At 41.8% G+C, this 19,326-nt stretch overlaps 1 protein-coding gene and 1 long non-coding RNA gene across 3 annotated transcripts in view; one reads left to right on the forward strand and one right to left on the reverse strand.

The window, feature by feature from the left end:
* Window positions 1–1,367: 1,367 nt before the first annotated feature.
* LOC121090870 lies at window positions 1,368–7,324 on the reverse strand. The gene is made up of 2 exons (XR_005828757.1): window positions 7,233–7,324; window positions 1,368–2,990 (listed from the first exon to the last, which is right to left on the reverse strand). It is a non-coding gene; the product is annotated as an uncharacterized LOC121090870 (long non-coding RNA).
* A 117-nt stretch (window positions 7,325–7,441) lies between these two features.
* The window catches only part of RASGRP1 (RAS guanyl releasing protein 1), a 42,690-nt gene continuing 30,805 nt past the window's right edge, over window positions 7,442–19,326 (forward strand). Inside the window, exons 1-2 of one of the 2 annotated variants that reach the window (XM_040599636.1) lie at window positions 7,442–7,549; window positions 9,902–10,071. In XM_040599636.1, coding sequence (XP_040455570.1) covers window positions 7,518–7,549; window positions 9,902–10,071 — 202 coding nt within the window. In that variant the 5' untranslated portion in view covers window positions 7,442–7,517. Of the gene's footprint in view, window positions 7,550–8,015; window positions 8,209–9,901; window positions 10,072–19,326 lie in introns of those variants that run through there. The other variant, XM_040599637.1, reaches the window with a different exon arrangement.

A 19,326-nucleotide genomic window follows, 5' to 3' on the forward strand; every position in this document is an offset into this window, starting at 1 on the left:
TTACACACATGCATTGCATTTTAAGAAACAAGGTGTTGCAGCATGGTTGGGGTTTTGGGGAGAGTGGGAGGAGGAAGGGAAGGAGATTAATTTTTGTGCATTTTTTTAAAAAATCCATTGGTAATTTGTATGTACACATAAACATACTGATGACCTGCATCAAAACTGATCAAGTATGTTAACTCTTTTCTTTCTTCTTCCTCTTGTGTTCTGGATCCTCCTCTTTTTTCTTCTTTTTCTTCTCCTTGGCGTGGCTCTGTTTGTGCTTGTTCTTCTTGGACCATAAAGGAAAAAAACTATTTCACTATGGACTACTGGGGGTAAATAGAAGTTATGGTGACAATGCCCTTGAACTCAGTTATGGTAAGTAAAAGTTTTTATCTTTCCATGATTCCAGAATTAAATGTGGCTTTTGTTTTACAGATACAGAACACAAATTTCAGTTAGCAATACCATTACCTTTCACTGCATATTGCAATATCATAATAGACCCACTGTGTGGTACTTCTGAAACTGCTGAACATTAGTGCAAGGTAGGCAGATGATGCTTATAGGCAGATGACCAGTGCTTACTGTATTTCAGCATTCACCTAAAAAGGAAAACATCAAAATCTTTAATCAATAGAAAGGCTGAGGTATTGTAGGACCGAGCCTTGAAGCCACACAAATCAGTGTACTATACTTAGAAGAATGCCCCCAGCTAGTAATATTTTCTGACTTACCAGACTTGATATTTTCATATACTATCAAGATATATGTTCATGCTTTTCTTACTGGAACAATTAATTTTATTCTACTGTTATTTAAAGTCTTCCAGATTAAACCCAACAAAAATCTAACAGTTTCTGTTACACATAGCTGACAGTGCAAGACTGTTGCCAAGCAGCAGCTTGCAAATTATCTGTACAAACAACTAATGATAAACTTAGACATAGTACTTAAAGTAAATTTTGGACTCTCTGATGACTTTAGGGAGTCCCTTAGGGACTCCAGGGTGAAAATAGAAGGAGAAATTATGTTATTAATAACTAGGAAATACCTAATTTTTCCCAGACTGGCTCACTTCATCTTGTAAGATTTGTCTGAAAAGAAAAGAGGAATTTGACCATTTTGGGGGGATTTGTCTCTGCTCAGAATCCCAATCGTGAAACTCAGGCACTGGTGCACTGTATGCACTGCCTGATGCTTATATCCATCTATCAGTGTCAGATTTCCTGGACCAAATGTGAAACTTCTACTTTGGGTCGTAAAATCATGCACTCATGTATACTGTGCATCATTGGAATATATGAGCACTTTCACAAGCATAAATGCAATTATTTCAGAGCATTACTAAGCAATTGGATAAATTCTCACCAACACAGCTGTAAGTCAAGAAAAGACTTTATCAATCAACTTTGTGAAATACAGTGAGATTGTTTTTCCAATTTAGAAAGGTAGAGCAGACACACAAGGCAAAGGCCACAGAAGTTGTAGTATTCAAAATGAGACAATGAAGACCTTTTTTCCAAAATACTGATCAGCATTACTTACTACTTTGCATGACCAAAGCACATGTTTTTATTTAGTTTTCATTAGTGGATGCTCTGATTTCTGCAATTTCTTCAGGTAAAAGAATGCCCACTAAGCACTAAAACCCAAGGAATACAGTCAATAGTAGAAAGCTCTTTTCAGCATCATTACTTGAAGGGCAAGGAACTCTAGGAGAGTCTATAGAAGATGTACAAGCAGTTCTGCAGTTATCTCAGCCATCAGACCACAATCTTACTTATACAGTACACTTACTTTAATGACTACAAGCCATCTACCATCTGTAACCAAAGCAGTTGGAAATGACAACTCCCATCAGTATGCCTCCTTATTTGCCCCTACTACATATCCATACTATGATCTGAATGGAAGCAGAGGTGCTATGAAAGAAATTGTATCTTGTTTTATACTTGAAGGCAATCCATACACACAATGAGACATGAATGCCCTAATTTTGGACTAACAATTCTTCAAGGGGCATCTCTACACGGTAACACTGTCATAACTGCAATGGCTTAAAGACACTGTCAAGACAAGATCTGTAGGTAGAGATAATGCCTTTTATTAGACCAACTACTATAATATAGGTAAAAGTACACAGATTTCCTGATGTTGCTATTTTTTTAAGTTCACTAAAGATTTCAACATAATTTCCTACAAAATTCTTGCATTCAGTTTGGGACATTGAGGTCTGGATAGGTGGACAACTAGATACCCATCTAGTAAAAAGCTGCTTGAATGCTTAGGCTCAGTAGCGCAGGGGTCTGTCATGGGACCTGCCCATTTTAACAGTTCCCAACAGTCTGGGGGAGGCGATGCAGTGTGCTCTCCTCAGGCTGCACCCAGCCTCAAATTGGGACAACAATTCAGTACACTTGAGAGCAGGGCTGCCATCCAGAGGGACCTAGACAGGCTGCAGTAATGGGCTGACAGGAACTTCCATGAAATTCAGCAAGGACAAATGCACAGTCCTGCACCGGGGAAGGAAGAGACCCTTGTACCAACGTAGTCTGGGGACTGACCAACTGGGGAGCAGCGCTGCGGAGAAGGATGTGGACGTCTTGCAAAGCAGCAAGCAGCACATGAGCCAGCAGCACGCCCTGGCAGCAGAGAAGGCCACCAGCACCCTGGGTTGTATTTACAGGCACAGAGCCAGCAGATCGAGTGAAATTATTTTACCACCTTGAGTCAGCACTTCAGACTGAGTCCAGTTCTGTGCTTCCCAGTACAAGAACAACGTTGACAAACTGGAGTGAGTTCACCAGAGGGCCACTGAGATTGTTGCAGGCTGGAGCACTTCCCCTGTGAGGAGATACTGAGGGAACTGGGCCTTTTCACCCTGGAGAAGAGATGGTCTCAGCAGGGGTGTAATAGCAGGCTGACTGTGCTTCTGAGAAGGTCATTGAGAAGGAGCCAGGTTCTTCACAGCAGCGTATGACAGGAGTACGAGAGACAATAAACTGAAACAAGAGAAGATACTGATTGGATATAAGGAAATATATTTTTTTATCCATGACAGCAGTCAAACATTGCAACAGGTTGCTCAGAGAAGCTGTGCAGTCTTCAGACTTGAAGGCTTTCAAGATCCGACTGGATAAAGACCTGAGCAACCAGGTCTAGTCCCACAGCTGGCCATGCTTTAAGCAGGAGCCTGGACCAGAGGTCCCTTTCAAACTCGGTCATTTTTTGATTCTGTGATTCTCTGCAGAAACCTTCTTCAAGTCTACTCAAAACCTTGTCTTTTTCTAACTGCCAGTTGGTCTGATAAAAGATACTGCCTTTACCTACAAACTATGTTTTGCCTATAATTTCCAAGACTAAAAACCACAGATGTTCCATCAAGTGGCAGCACATTTACACCTACATGGATCGTTACTAGGACTGGACTCATTCAACCCATCCCACAGACCTTTGCCATTTGAACTGACAAAATGACTCAGTAGCTGTTAATGCTCTGCCTGAGTGTTCACTGAGAGCGGTGGGGAACCCATGGCTGGCAAATAACCTAAGAAATGCTCTGGCAAAAACTAAAACCAGTGAGACTGGGGTACTCCATGCTCTACTCTAGGTTTTGACAATTTTCCTAAGCTTTTCCTTTTCCTCTTTCATGAATTCTAGTCTTGTTTCTTTTCTACCTTTATAACCTCAAGGCTGACAGACATGAAAAGGTTTAACAGAAACAGCCTTTATAGAAGAAATGTTAGTATAGAGGTAGATTGGATAGGTAGACCTGTTAGCAGCATAGCTACTACGTAAGATGTCTTGCACATAACGTACATAACCTATGATCCTTAAATGTTAAGGAGGCTGTTGGTGCTGGGTGCTCTCAATTCTTGCTATTCTTGCAGAAAAGCTGGAGTCTCAGAGGTACCTTACTGACAACCCAAAGCACTCAAGATTAGTCGAGTCTTCTTCAACCTGACTTGAAGATCATGTTTAAAAAGAGATTTACCTAATTTACTATCCACTCTCTCAATCTTACAGTCTTACACTTTCACGTCTCATTCTGTAATCATGAGTGTGAGTTTTATTGCTTCCCACCTACAAATGAAAGCTGTAGTTGTCCAAAAAATCACCTTACAACATGCACACTGAAGGAAGATACTTGTGATAAAGTCACAAAAACTAACACAGTTATAGGTCACATTGCTTCAGAAAGTAGAACATTCCATTCCTGGGCACTATGGCAAAGGTATGTCAAGAGAAAAACTGCAAGAGCATTACCATGATCTGATAAGTTTGATGGGGTTATCAGACCAAAACCTTCATTATCACTACAACTTCCTAATGATAGAAATATTTCATAGATTAGTGAAAGCACCCAAAGCCTATGATCAAAAATTTATGACCCAGGCTTGGAACAAGACAACAGAAATGCTCTACTAGCTGTAACAGAAATTAACACTCACACCAACAAAAACTGTTCTAATAGTTACGGACTTTAAATAGAACAGGGAAGTACATCTAGATGATGTCTTAAATAGGGCTGCTGTTCCTACTAGCTGATCCGACAGGATAACCTTTGGAATATCACAGCTCAGATGAAAGAAGTTTTTTCATATGCAGTGGCTAGCAGGCCCTCACTGATGTCAACTTGTTAAACCAAATGATTCGGATTACTACCTAGTTTGCTATATCGTAAGTTCAATTTTCATACGTGACTTCATAGCTTTTAATTTGCTTTCCTTCTTTCCAATTATGTTAGCAAGCTTTTCTCCTTTTCTGAATCGCTTCCTACACTAGATTGTCTTGCTTGCCTTTCTAATGTTGTCTGCTGACCCCACCATGTAAGTGCCAAAGAAACTTCTCATTCATGATTCCACAAGGACACCATAAAGTTTTCAGAATCAGGCTGTGATTTTACATAATCTATGTAAAATAGATCTAAGTGAAAGCTACTGGAATAATGTGTGGTCTTACACTCTTGCCATTGTTTGATTGTGGCAGCAGTTGAGATTATATAATTGGGTGGTGAAATAAATAATTAAAACTGTATGGCAGAACATGTATAATTTTTAGTTGGGTGGAGTTTTTTGCCTTGATTAATCTTTGTATGCAATTCACTCTGTGGTTGTACAAGCTCCTCTAGTTGGCCCATTGTAAGGGGCACGAATATGGACCCAGGAAAGATGGCAAATTACATGAACTTAAAGTAGATACAAAAGCACAGAAATTATTTTCACTCTCTTCAAGGCCAAGCTACATTTGTGGACTTGCACTAATTTGTAGGGAGAAAGGCATATCCTGAAGTACAACAGAACTTCAAAGATCCAGCTTGCACTGAGGCAGTTGGTGTCTTCACTTGGTTCCTATAGTAAAATCTAATTTATAAGTTACTATTGTTGCAAGATCTTCCAGAAATCTGAGCACAGCAGTATAAAAACATCTGGCTGGTCATGTTCCCTCAAGAGCAATATGGCCCATTCTCGCCTTCATCATCTTGCAACTTTGATAGCATGGCTCCTTTGAATCATAAGTTATATTTTAAAGTAATCATCTACTGACTGAAGCTCTGAGAACAGTAGAAATATCTTGCCTTTCCACAGAGCAAATCTCTGATCCTCTGTGGACACAAAACAGGCATGAATCTACTTTACAGTAGGAGACCATTTCATCTGAAGAATGTCACATTCAAGGACCAGTATGTCAGATTGCTGTGTAGGCATGTAAGTTTTTTTATGAGACTGTGTACTGTAAGATTTACATATGGATTACCTTCTGACCACAAAGTTAGAGAGTATTCTTCCTGGCAACCCTTAAGTTATTTGTGCTTATATGTATGCACATGAACTTCTCAAGGAAAATGTGTTAAAGAAAAAGCAAAGATAGCTGGGATGAACTTCCCTGAAGTAGAATTCAGCCAGGAGACTGGCTTAACATAGTAGCTACAGATCAATATTACAGACCGTGTGACCTGTGATCTTGGATACATATTAATGTATTTGTGTATCTGTGACCTCTATGCTAGGAATGAGCTTTAAACTTACTCATAAGAATGTGACCTGCTGAATCACCAATGTGATTTCCAGGAGTATGTGGGGTTTTTCCTTTTACCTGGAGGTCTTTGGCAAAGCAAAAGCCAGGTCTGAACAGCTCCTTTTGTGATAATGGTAGTTTCCACTGCCTTGGAGAAACTGCCAGTGAGCCGTGTCTGTCCTTGGATCATTTTGGAGACCTGAAGAGAAATGTGCCCTGGCGCTCGGCAGAGAATTACTCAGAGTACCTGAACGTTACCAGCTAGTCTTAATATCAAAAAAGCAGTTTATCAAAACTGCCTGGATCTTGGTGTGGGGCACAATGGCTTTATGATGCCAAAGTCATTTTTAAGAACATAAACTGAGCTCTCAAAACAAGCTGTTGACACTGCAGCAGCGGCGCCCCGTGACGCACCCCTCTTGTCCTGGCCCCTTGAGCGTACCTCTCCGCAAAGAGCCGTTTGGTTAAACTGAAAGTTGCAGGATGTGGGGTGAGTTTGCCCTTTCAGATTTTCTGCCTGGTCACTTCTCCGGAGCGGAGGAGCTGCCAGCGTTTCGTTGGAAGAGCTCTCTGAGACTCCGAATTATGATACCGGGACCATGAAACGGCGCGGTCCGCATGCCTTGCCCCGCGATCAACCCGGAGGGACAACGTAAGGTGCCCAATAAGGCCAGAGGCTTTCAAACAACACCCGTCGGTGCGACCGCCCCGACTCTGTGCCCCGGCCCAACCCGGCGCGGACGCTGCGGTGCCCGGGCCCCGGGCCGCCCCTCGTGCCCCGCGCCGCAGCCGCCGGCAGGTACGGTGGGAGGGCCGCGCCCGCCCCCCCGCGCCGGCCGTTGGCCAGCCGGCCCGTCAGCGCGCGCGTGGGGCCACCCCACCGGCAGTCACACCGTCACCCCGGGGGGACACACACACAGGTGTCCGGCAGCGGCCGGTGCCGTTACAGGCCAGCGCGGCCGCGGCTCCGCTGCGCACGTACCCCCGCCCCGCCCCGGCACAGCCTTCCCAGGTGCCCTCGCAGCGGCCGTCCCCGGCCAGCGGGGCCGAGTCCCGGCGGCGTAGCGAGCCCCGGCGGCGTGCCGAGCCCCGCAGCGCAGCCCGCCGCGGGGGGCCTGCCGGAGGGGAGGGCCGGCCCTGTGGCGCTGCAGTTGTGCCGTGAAAAAAAAAAAAGTTTCGGCGGCTTTGGAGCCCGGCGGCGCGCGCAGGAGAGCGCGTGTCGGTACCTGGTAAATCCGGTGGCTTCAGAGAAGAGCAGCCCAGCTGCTCAGAACTTCCTTCTGCCGATAAGATCTTCGCCTGCGCTCGTCACGGGTGGCGGCTGCCGCTGCCCCACTTGAGCAGGTTTCAGGCTCCTCCCGAGGCGAGACGGGGAGCGGGAGCGCGGCCAGGCGGGAGGAGGCGATGCGCGGGGCCGCGCCGCTCCCCCCGGCCTCCCCCGCCCCGCGCAGCCCCGCTCCCTGCGCTGCTGGCGGAGCCGGCCGGGCGGCGGAGCCGCTGCGGGCGCCGACATGGGAACTCTAGGGAAACGGAGAGAGAACCGGTGAGTCCGCCGTTGCCGTCGTGTTCTCCCGCCGCGGCGGGACGGTGCTCAGCCGCGGGGCAGGCTGCGGTGGGTCGCACGGCGCCGCGCCCGAGAGCGTGAGGCGCGCCCCCGGGGCGCTGGGGCTGGCGAGGGCTCCCGGGGGGCGCGGGGGCGGCGGTGCGGGCGGACGGGCTCCGCGGGGGCCGGCCGAGGCCCTCCCGGTGGGAGAGAGCTGGGCCCAGGAGCGCGGGGCGGGGGGCGTAGGGGGGAGGATTTCGTGTCACCCTGGGGAGCGGAGGTGGGCGCCGGGCCGGCCCGCACGGGCTGGGAAGAGCCCCGCGTTACGGCCCGGGGGGGAGCGGCCCGGCCCCTGCCGGGCTCCGGTTACCCGCGGCAGCGGGGTGCCGGGGGGCGCTGGGCCGGGGCGCCAGCCTGCCCCCCCCCCCCCCGCTGGGGTGTCGGCTCGCGTTGGTTCGCGGTTGCTTCCCCGCGGGCCCGCAGCGTGCCTGGCAGCGTGGGGTGCGCGTCCCCCCCGCGCCGCCGCCCCGGCGCAGCTTCAGTCCGATCTTCGCCTCAAGTAGCTGCCGCAGCGGGCTTGGTTCGAAGAACGGTTTCAGACGTGGCGGCGGCGGTGCGTTGCCTAGTCGGCCACAGCGTTACTGTAGACTTTTTTTGGGGTACGGACACTGAAGGTTCTCTATGCTCAGTTATGAAGACCACAAACGTCTTCTGCCGTAACTTCTACTTAGTTGCTACTGCATTGTTTCGGCTCCTCAGCCTTGTGCTGGAGGGGCTCTGGCATGAAGTTAGGAGAGGGGTTTAAGCTTGTGGAAAGAAACCCCTGAAAGCTGATCAGGCCCTTGCGCTTTTTGTATGGGAACAGGAAGTCAGATCACAAAGCTGAGAGGGAAATTTAGAGAAAGGGGGAAGGGAAGAAAACATTCTTGGCGTAGCCACTGTCAGCACAGCGGCCGGGGGCTGCGCGGGGGGCTGAGCGGTGGCCGCCCCGGCGGGGTCAGCCCTGCACTCTCCTGACCTGGGAACCGGGGAGGCCTGGGGTCAGCGTGGGAACCAGGAAGGCCTGGGGTCAGCGTTGGGCTGTGAGTGACATCACGTGCAGTTTTGTGGCTATCCCAGCCTTCAAATGAGGCAGATTTAATGTAAGGCTTGACATTCATTGGGATTATGTAGGGTCTAGTCTGTCCTCATAAAGTGTGCATACCTCCAGCTTCATCCAGGAGTGCCCATACGAGGATGTTTGTGTCTTTACCTTCCCATCTGTATGTAATACACACACTGGATACATTTCTATGCCTTTTCTTCCCAGGACTGTCAGTTTATTGATAAAGTCTTGCATGGTGTTCCAAGAAAAGTTGCATGAAAGCTTAAGATAGTACCTTAAAGATGCTGGAGTCACTTTTTTAGGAAGACTGTGGAGTGTAAATTGTCCCTGAAATAAACCCAAGTTTTATGGATACAGGAGTGGTTGTTGCCCTTTTGTGAACTGTATGGTTATACTCTCAAGTCAGAGTCTGAAGTGATCCTTGTTATTTGTAGGGAGTAATATTTCAGCACTTCTCATGGATATAATAATGTGCCTGTTTACTATTTTATACAGAATTATGAATTTGTATGAAAACAATGAGCTGCCTTTAATGTTATTTGTAAACAAACATGTTCTTGAAATCTGAGATATTACATGGTCAAAATACAAGCCTAAAACTAGATACGTGCTTTATTTGGGGCTCTTTTACCTTTATTATCAAAGACATTAATTTAGTCATGTATGCAATTTTAAAACAACCTAGTAGGAAATAATAGTATAGAACAGATGCATATTAGCCTGTTTTTTAAATTGTGAAATACTTCGCTGTAAGCTTGCACTGATATTTTGTTTACTTAATAGTGTTTTTCCAAATTAAGTTAATAAAGCTAGTCTTGCATTTTTCAGTGTGCATAATATTTGATTATAGTTATTTTTTTTTTTTTCTCCTTTACTTTTGATGAGCACACAAATGTGTGGTGGTAGGTTACTGCTGATTACTGTTATGTAGTTCGAGGGGGTTTAATGCTTGTGCTGAAATAGTAATGTAAACATAACTCCCCAAAAAAGAAACGAGGCTTCTGGTAATTTTGACAGATCGTTCAAGGAGCTTTATAACAGTGTGCTCTACAATCCACATTTAGCAGAAAAAAGAGAAGTCACTTCTGAGCAATCTCTGGTGTACGTATTAAGTGGGAGGGTTATGTCTTTCAGCACCGTAGCTACAAGGAATTAATTGCCTTTTAAATCTCTCCTCCTTTTCCATGCAGCGTAGAATTTGCCACTCGATCTTCTTGTATTTACTTCACTATTGTGCTTTCTTTTAGGCAACCTGCCCAAGCATGCAGCACTGCCCCTCAATCAGCACTTGAGCTGAAGCAGATCAGTCATTGTCCCAGCCTCTCAAATCTTACCCAGGTCACGATGGTGCCATTGGGGCATTTAGCCAAAGGGGCCACTTTGGAAGATCTTCTTGAAACCTGCATTCAGTCTTTTGGTGAGTGTCTGGAGGTTTTTATAATCATACTAATTTATTTCTATCCTGGCTTTGTTTAGGTCACTTACTAGTGAATGACATTGAATTATCAGATGTAACTGAGAATTTTCTGTGCTGTAGGGGACTGTATATTTATAGGTTTGTGGATCTGTTTATGCATATGTATGTAATACATTCCAAGATATTAGTGTGACTACTGCTTTTTCTTGAGAGTAAGACAAATGCCAATCATTTATACTATGTGTGGTTTTTGTCATTCCTTCAAGTACTGGTTTGGTAAACTTTAGCAAATAATAATTAAATTTTGCATATTGCAGAATATTCTTATAATGTGTATAAACATTGTGTTTATATTAAACATTTTGAAACGAGCAGGGCTATTTTTAAATTAAGTGAAATAACATTAGATTGCTTCTTGCATCATCAGTATAGATTTAAAGTTGCTTCTCTACAAAAGAGAAAGAATCCAAATAAAAATCACAACCGTATACCTTTTTGAGCCTGTCAGTTATCCATTTGTCTTTTTACAATAAGAACTGTAATATACAGACAAGCATGACCGTTGCCCAAGCCCTACATCTGTAGTTTCCTTTTCCAACTTTTTCTTTAGTAAATATGTTTATTTTTTATATTTTTAAAATACATTGGTACTGAAGGCACTCAAAATGATTCTGAATACTTTGCTTGTAAGTAGTGCATCTGTTTGTTAATGCTGTGTCTTCCAGTGTTATGAGATATTCCCAAAGCTTATGTGGTAAAGTCTTAGTTGCAGAGTAGTCCTTAGAAAATAAATGTACTTGAACACCCACTAATAATTAATCTGTATAGTTAAATAGTAACACATAGTGCTGATCTAGTTACGCAGGAGATACTGTATAAACAGTGGAATCTTTCACATTCACTGGAAATGCTTTATAATCAGAACATGCAGTGAAATGCATGTCTGAGTAAAGTTGATGAAACATGTCAGTAATGCTTTGTTTCTTTCTGGTTTTTTTTCTCCTTCATTTAATTATTGTGAAGAACATATCCACTGAACAGCTATAAAGCCCTAATTCCTAAACAAATGGTGATTCATATTTTTATAAGTTTTGGTTCATTGTGAATGAGATAAGACATCTAAAGCATGTGTAAGACCTTCATACAGTTTTAATATTGTGACTACTTGACCAATATTAATGTGTCCACATTTTCATGAAAAAACTATGGTGATTAATTTCAAGTAGTATAGGTGAAGCCCTGAATGGGGGATTATTGTTGGCTTGATTATTTTAATACTTCATGCATATAACAGCATACACATGTTCTCAGATTCCTGGGCATCCATATGTTGTAAGGACTAAGGTGACAATGAAAAGCAAGTGTACCTGTCCAGTTCAGCTGTACATGCATGTGAATCTTTGCAAAAGGTTTCATACTTCAATTAGAAAATATACCATAGTCTGCTAAATAGGGTTTTCTTGAACTTTGACAAGTGGTGCGTAGGTCTAGCAAAGTGTTTATCAGGGAGTTTGAGAAGGGGTGGGGGTAGAGAGAAAAATGGTGGAAAAAGAGTGTAGTTGCTGAATGGTTACAAGTAAATTGAGTGACTGAATGTGTTTGTTCCTGTGCGCAGTACTAAAGTAAAGCTATCACCCTGTACTCTAATAGTTCTATTCAGACGGAGGTTATCTCTTCAGTCTCAAGATATGCTGACCTATAATATTTTGTATATTATTCTAGGAATTCATTAATGTGATCTGAGCAAGTTTTATTTCAATACTAAAAATACAGAAACCCTCAAGACATAAGCACAGATTTCCTTTGTATATTCTAAGTTTGCTTTCTGGAAAAAAACCCTCTTGATTAATTTGCTGTCTAGAGTTAAGGAGAACAATAGGTAGTAGACAGAGATGATGGTGTGTCACATTTCAGAATAGATACTGTATCATGTTAGTATTAGCAAATAGCAGTTTAATATTATGTATAGAATTACAAATACAATTCCTATATAAAGTGTGCAGCTGAACTTATGTTCCTGGACTCAATATGTAAGTTTGGAAAAAGCAAATAATGTGTAAGAGAGGCTGCTGTCAACAATGGTGCATAAGGGGAAGTTAGCAGCCTTTTGCCATATATGCAGTTGAATATCACAAGAAAGTGTTAAGAATTAATACACACAGCTGTGAAGAACACTAGTGTAAGTTACTTATCCTAATTATGGATAAGGGGGAAAAAATGAGAAAGGTGGGTATGCAAAGTTAAAGCTGGGGTGAAAAGGCTAAGCTGTTTGTAAACTGATTCCAGGATGTTTTGTAGACAGACAGGTTTTGTCCAGAGAGCCAACTTAATCCAAAACTTACGCAAAGGAGGCGAGGAGCAAAGATTGGATCTTGGCATTAGTGATATTATCTCTGGGTCTACAACAGTGCTGGGCAGAAGGTGATGCTAGAATGTGGGCAGAATAGGGTAAATTACAATGGTGGTGGTGTACTTGCTAATTTCAAAAAGTAAAGAGGTAGGAGGCTTTTCATCTTTCAGGAAAGACCAAAAGCATATTCAGTGTAATTAACTTCAATACCTTCTTTGGGATAATTAGTATGTGCTCTTTCACCTCTCAAATTTTGTCATCTTTAGCTTGAACTGATGAATGATAGACATGCTTTAGAGACAGAAACAGCGAGGACCATATGAGGTAGGGTGAAGTCATGTAGGTGATCACTACATTTGAGAGATCAACATTACATCAGTGTTTATTCAGTAACATGATGAGTAGGAGATGCTGAAAGTAGAGGTTTCTTCAAGTCTCATCAAAGGTTGCATCAGAATAAGTAAGATGAATCATCCTGCAAATGAATTGTGAAAAGTAAAGGCAGAAAAGCCAGGTTGTAAGTTAGGGCAAGAGTTCAGGAAAAATAGCATGATAAGAGATCGAAGGCAGGAAGTGACTTAGAAAGGAATATTGATCCTGAGATTAGGAGGTTTGTAGAGACTTGAAACTGGCTGTCATCAGTTTAAAAATAAGAGATGTGGTTGTACAAGACAGTGATTTAAAACATGTTCTATATGACTTGGAAGGTGTCTCAACTTTATAAGTAGCTACAAGGTGCTGTTACTGCTACGATCTGGATTGACAAGAAAAGCTGTAGAGCTCAGGTGAATGCATCACACGTGATTGCCTTAGAAGAGAAGGCGAAGTGTGGTGTATAACTGGAACTCACAGTATCTTTTAAAGATTAAAAAGTGATTGTGTGGAAAGAAAGAAGAGTCATAATAGGGAAGTGGAGGAAAAGAGAAGTCGAAGGAGGAGAGTGCATGAAGAGGAGGAGCAGGAGGTAGGGTAAGATTATTGAAAAGGCGAGAAAACACAGAGGCTGTAGCAAGGTTAGACTCGGTGAAAGCTCTCCATCAGAGAGGTTAATTCTGGATAGAAAGGTCATAAAGAGAAAATTAAAGGTAGATGTTCAGCTGGCAGTAAGATGGCTGAGGCTGTGAGTTCAGGGAAGCAAAGAATTAATAGATCTTGGCTTGGATATGACAGCTTCAGGAGGGAGATAATTTATTCTGGAGGAAATCTTCATTAGTGACTGTGATTCTGGAGTGGAATTGTAAGTAGAACAGTGACTTTAACCCCCTGCATCCATGTTTTTCCATTTTGTAGTATATAAAATGCCTGGAAAAGAATGTACTTCTGACTGGCAGACAGTTCTCTGAAACCCAGTATGGCTTTGTCTCCTACTTTATTGCTAGTTGTAAAGACACACTATCAGCTTTGTTGTTGAAACTGACAGAGTAGGGTATAGTTTGCTGGTCCACGGCCATATTGACTATTTCGTGCTGACAGTTCAGTAGAACACAGGAAGCATGTGTTTAGTAGCACAAGCCCTACTTTTTGCTAGTTCTTATAGTAATCTCTGTGAGACTGTAAATGCACGTTAACATATTTTTAGTCCAGAAAGTGTTACAGGTCAGAGAGGAAATATATTAGCAGTGTTCACTTCACTGGATATCTTAATTTGTTAACTGCTAACTATAGAAATGAAATAATAATTGTTCATAATAATTTTCACTCTAGGCTATCTTCATGCTACTGTGAGTTCAATGTTCTGACTATGTGTTATCAAGTCAGCTTCTATTCTGGAAGATTATTTTTTTTTTCCTATTTGTATCTTCACTATATGTTTGTGCATGGTAAGAGGTCCCTGTTTCTTTCCTTTGACTGTAAGCATCTATCTTTATAAATTTACTTTTTTTTTTAATTTTGAGTAAGGTTTAAATGTCCTTATTTTCTAAAACAAATACACCTTTCAAAGAGTCAATGAAATATTTTAACACGCATTCAAGCTTATAGACCATGTAGGGTCAGAAGGCCTTTTCCTTGCCTTCACAAAACTTTTGTTTACATTGTTTTTGCAAGTGTTCAAAAACTGTGTTGCAGCTGGGACAAAATGTATCTTCAGCATAGTGTCAATTTCCTATCTCCCTGCTTTGTCTGCAGTACTAGCTAAGAAACAATTCCAGGAGTGCTTGAAAGTCATAACTTATACAAACACTTGTGTCTTCCTAGAAACATCTGAGGGTCATTTAAGAGATGAGAAATCCCTAAGATCTCAAAATTTTAGTATTATGGAGGTATTTGTCTCCTTAACCTTTGAGTGTGAGATCTAACTCATTTGTCTCTTACATTTTTAAGTACTAGAAGCAGGTTTAGTGTATCACACAAAAGATAGGCTTATCCTGCAATTCAGGCACTCCATTTACTGCTAGACACAATGAGTGTGTCAATGGAAAAAAGAAATCACAAAACATCATCTTTGAATGCGTGTCACCATGCAATGTCCCTGTGTCTGGTTTCTTGGGAAATGTAAGTAGAGGTCTTCAGGAAAGCAACTGAAGTATTTCCTAGAGCATGTAGCATAATTTTACGTGGAAGCTCAGCTTTGGTAAGTTGTTTGCAGTGGAGTTAGTTGTTTTTACTGCTATGTCGATCTTCAGTATGAAAAATTAAAAAGATTTAAACCATGGCTACTATTTTCCAAAGAAGTTTAAAATCATAATCTTAAGGATTAGCAATATTCTTAATAGAATTATGTGAACCTAGTGCAATTTGCAGCTTCTAATGGTCATAATACTCATAGACAGCTAGGTCTAAGAGTAGGTTCTGATGTAAATTGCTCTGCAGTGTCTGATCAGTGGTAAACTAGCTTGTTGCACCAATGTATGATCAAGTGGGATCAAACAAACCTCAGATCAAACAAACCCTAGAAATTCTGGAAACCACTTCCAGACTGATCTGAATGAAAGATGCCGTGGAATTGTTTTGATAGAAATCAGAAATCTGGCAAAGGTGCTGGTTGCCTCTTAGGTGCTAGCTGCCTAAAACTGTACAAGTTAATTGTAGTTAACATTTTGTAGAACAAAGAATAACTGCATTAGCAGAACTGTACACTTCTGTGAATTGATAATACTTGTATATTTCGCTTTTGTATAAACATCATGCAAAAATATATTGAGTCTCAGGAATTCTTTGAGAGCTGGGGAAGTATTGCATCCAGTTTACAAGTAATGAAACAGGCAAATTAGAGTTCAGTCATTAGGAGAACCATAGCCATCTTCTCTAAAGTACAGAAAATTTGGAAGTTTTATCCAGTTTTTCACTTTTCAGTTATCAAGAAAAACCCGCTCTACTCTTAACAAAAGTACATTCTTCCAGTCTAGTTAAAGCATACAATAACTAGTAAAAGAACCACAGTTCAAGTTTCAAGTTTATCTCTGTCCTTTTACCATTTACCATATACCAAATTCTAACATAGAATACTGACTCAAAAGCAGTTACAGTTTTCAAGGCGTATGCATACGCACAGAAGGCAACTTTGGTCATTTACATTTTTCTGTTAGGTTTGCCTGAGCAGTCATTTGTTTTAATCTCATGCTCCACAAACTTGCAGGGTTCCACCCCGCACCACTGAAGCCTAGGCTGAATGTTGAGGTCTCCAGTCCCCCCAAAGTAGTTAAAAATTTGTTCATGGTATTGTTCTGTGTTAAAATGTTGTTGATCATTGTGTGTTAAGTAATCTGGGTACAACTTGGTCAAATACAGTGCAGAAACTTTAGTATTGCTTGGCAACAGAAACTATGTTAATGATTAATTAATGACATTGTGGGAACAGAAGAGTCATTACTGCTCTGTAGAATGCATGACATTGTGGGAACAGAAGAGTAGTTACTGCTCTGGAGAATACTAAGTGCTGTTCAGCTAACTATTAAAGTTAATTGTGATTGTGCCAAAACGAAAATAGATTTCTTTTGTAACTTGATGTCTGTGGAAAAAGTTTTCCCAAAGAAAAGAAACTTTAGATATCTTTATATATATATATACTAAAAGTTCTATTTAGCTAATTTGACTCCAGTCTTTTCAATATAATTTTCCGAAGTCAAGAAACAAGTTTTTTTGGTGTGTTTTTTTTTTTTTTTTAAAGAAGAGAACTCAGGCTTCTTGCTTTATAAAGCAGTCTCCCATTTATGTATAGTTACTAAAGGGATATGACAGAAAATTCTACCTTCATGCCTCTAAATATGACTTCAGAAAAAAAACAACCCAAACTGTTGTTTAGCAATGCAAAAAAACTTACACAGCAATAGAAAATAATTCATTCTTCTGAGAATGTAGTATGACTTTAATTCTTTCTTCTACTCAATCAGTGTATGAAGTTAAAGCAAGAAGTCAGTCACTTGTTCTTCAGGCTTCTGCATTTTACTTTATGTTATTTGGTTTGGTTTGTGTGTGCTTTAGTGTGAAGTCTTTCAGTGTTTTGCTGCATATCACCAAGTGTGAAGACATACTTTTGCATTGCTTTTTTAAAAGTCTGAAAAAGAAAGGGCTTCCCTTAGGCTGTTATATATATCTTTCTTTTATGCAGGACGGTCTGGAGATTAAAAGCTCAAATATCTTTTTAAACATGATACCACTTTTTTTCCCGATATTACTGAGGTAAGAAGGTGCAAATGCAACTGGCAAAAGGCAAAGATAAGAGAGAGCTACAGCTGGGACATACTAAGATTGCACTTGCATTGGAGATGACTTTAGGGACACTGCAGTTTTAATACTCAAATGTATATAGAGGTCATGTTAAACAAAATTCAGTGCCTTGTGCCACCTGTGTTGTGATGAAAGATCATTTAGAGGTATGCCATAATATTCTTCTTTCAAAATACAAAATACGGAACCTCTCTGACAGAGAACCGGTGTGAGATGTCAAGAGCTTCTTTTCTTTCTTAACCTTTACATTTTTTTAAAAGAATACTCACATTGGGTATGAGTGAGATTGACATTAAACATAACTGGTTCTCCTGGAGGAAAGAAGACAATCTCCACTACGTAGTGTTACTCTTTTAAAAGTATACTTTAAAAAAAAAAAAAAAAGAAGAGTACTTGTTTAGGTTGAATATCATAGAAAATGATCAGATACCTTTGTTAGTGATGTTAAGAAATGCCCTGCAGCAATACTTAGGAGGCATAATACTCTTGTTCAGTGCTAGACCAGGTGATACAGTGGGGCCAACAAAGCTTACATTTAAACACATGTAAAAATGTTTCTCAGATGAAAATTTGCCATACTGCCCCTAGCTTGAATCAGCAATTGGGCAGTTTCTTCTGTATGCAGATATTTGATAGTGCTACCTGGGATTAGGTATGTTTTAAATTTAGAGTGAAGCTGCGGGTTGGTTTTTTTTTTTACTGGTTCTTTTGGTCCATGGTGAACAAGAGATGTTTCAGTTTAAGGGTGATCTGTTGTGGTTTAACCCCCAGCCATCAGCCATCACACAGCTGCTTGTTTACACACACCCCTCCACCCGCCCCCTCAGTGGAATGGGGGAGAGAACTGGAAGGGTAAAAGTGAGAAAATATGTGAGTTGAGTTGAAGACAGTTTAATAAGTTTAAAAAAACCCACAAACCCAACAACCAAAAAAACCCAAACAAAACCAAGAAAAACATGCGATGTGAAAAAATCTAATCACCCATCACGAGTCAACTGATGGCCATCCAGTCCCTGAGCAAAGGCAGCCCTGGCAAACTGCCACCCAGTTTCGGTTGCTGAGCACAGCATGGAGCGGTATGGAATATCCCTTTGGTCAGTTGGAGTCAGCTGCCCTGCCTGTATCACCTCCTAGCTTCTTGTCCACCTGTAGCCTACTCACTGGTGGGGCTGTGTGAGAAGGCATGCCCCAGCTGCTGGGTTAGAAACTAGTTTTCCGGAGAGTCTGTAAACACTGGTTCCAGAAACATACCTGCAAGTTAGAGAAAAGACTAGGAAGCTTAGGTATATAAGGGAGGGAAACCTGAAACAGTCAGATATACTAGAGCAGGAGTAGAGCTGGAGTGTGCATCAGTAATGAAAATCAAGGCTCAGAACTGGGATCTAAGTGATCTGCAACATCTTCAAGTCCCTGGGAGGAAAGCAGCTTGGTCTGTGCTAGTCCGTTAAAATTTGAACCTTTGTGCTTCCATGGACTGACGACTGGCTGCCCCAGGATCAATCATGCAGTTAGAAGATTATTATAGCACACTGCAGTTGTAGGATGGGTAAGTGCTAAGCATGCGTCTGGGTTCAGTGGTCAAATAGTGATACTGGCTTCAGAAGTTCTTGGTTTTGTTCTGGGAGTCTCCGTTGTCCTGACCATCAGTGCTTATGCCAGGACAGTTGTGTTGTCAGGCATTACACCTGAATTATTCAAGAGCTGCCTGCAGCTCAGAAGCTGCACGTGGCTCTGGTATCATGATTTAGACCTTTGAAAAAAGTCTTGAACGCACAAATTATGTTTTGCAGGCTTTAGAGAAAAAGACTATTTGGTTAAAAAGTTCTCATCTAAATTTGCTAAAATCAGTATTTTAAATATGCTGTAGAATAATGTATGGGGTATATGTTAACTTGTTCTGTGTACTTGATCTGAATTTCCAAGGCTAATGGAATGCTTTCCACCCACATTTCATTTGGTTTCTCTCAAAGTACATTTTAATTTCTCAAAATCATCCCATTTCCCCTTGACAAGAGCTTTTATCTTGTTTTCATTTCAAAGAATTACCCACCCAGAGCTCTTTTTGCAAGATGTAGCTTTCCAAAAGCTGTTTCTGAGAAAGGGTAATGGCTTTCCCTTGAGGTTTTTTACCCCTAATGTTCCTTACCCTCACAAAGAACAGTCTTCTTATCCTTTTTGGAAGCATATTTGACTCACTTGTGTCTTGGATATATCTGTATTGTTAATGAGTATTTGGA

The sequence above is a fragment of the Falco naumanni genome, chromosome 7 (genome assembly GCF_017639655.2).
Source record: "Falco naumanni isolate bFalNau1 chromosome 7, bFalNau1.pat, whole genome shotgun sequence".
NCBI lineage: Eukaryota > Metazoa > Chordata > Aves > Falconiformes > Falconidae > Falco > Falco naumanni.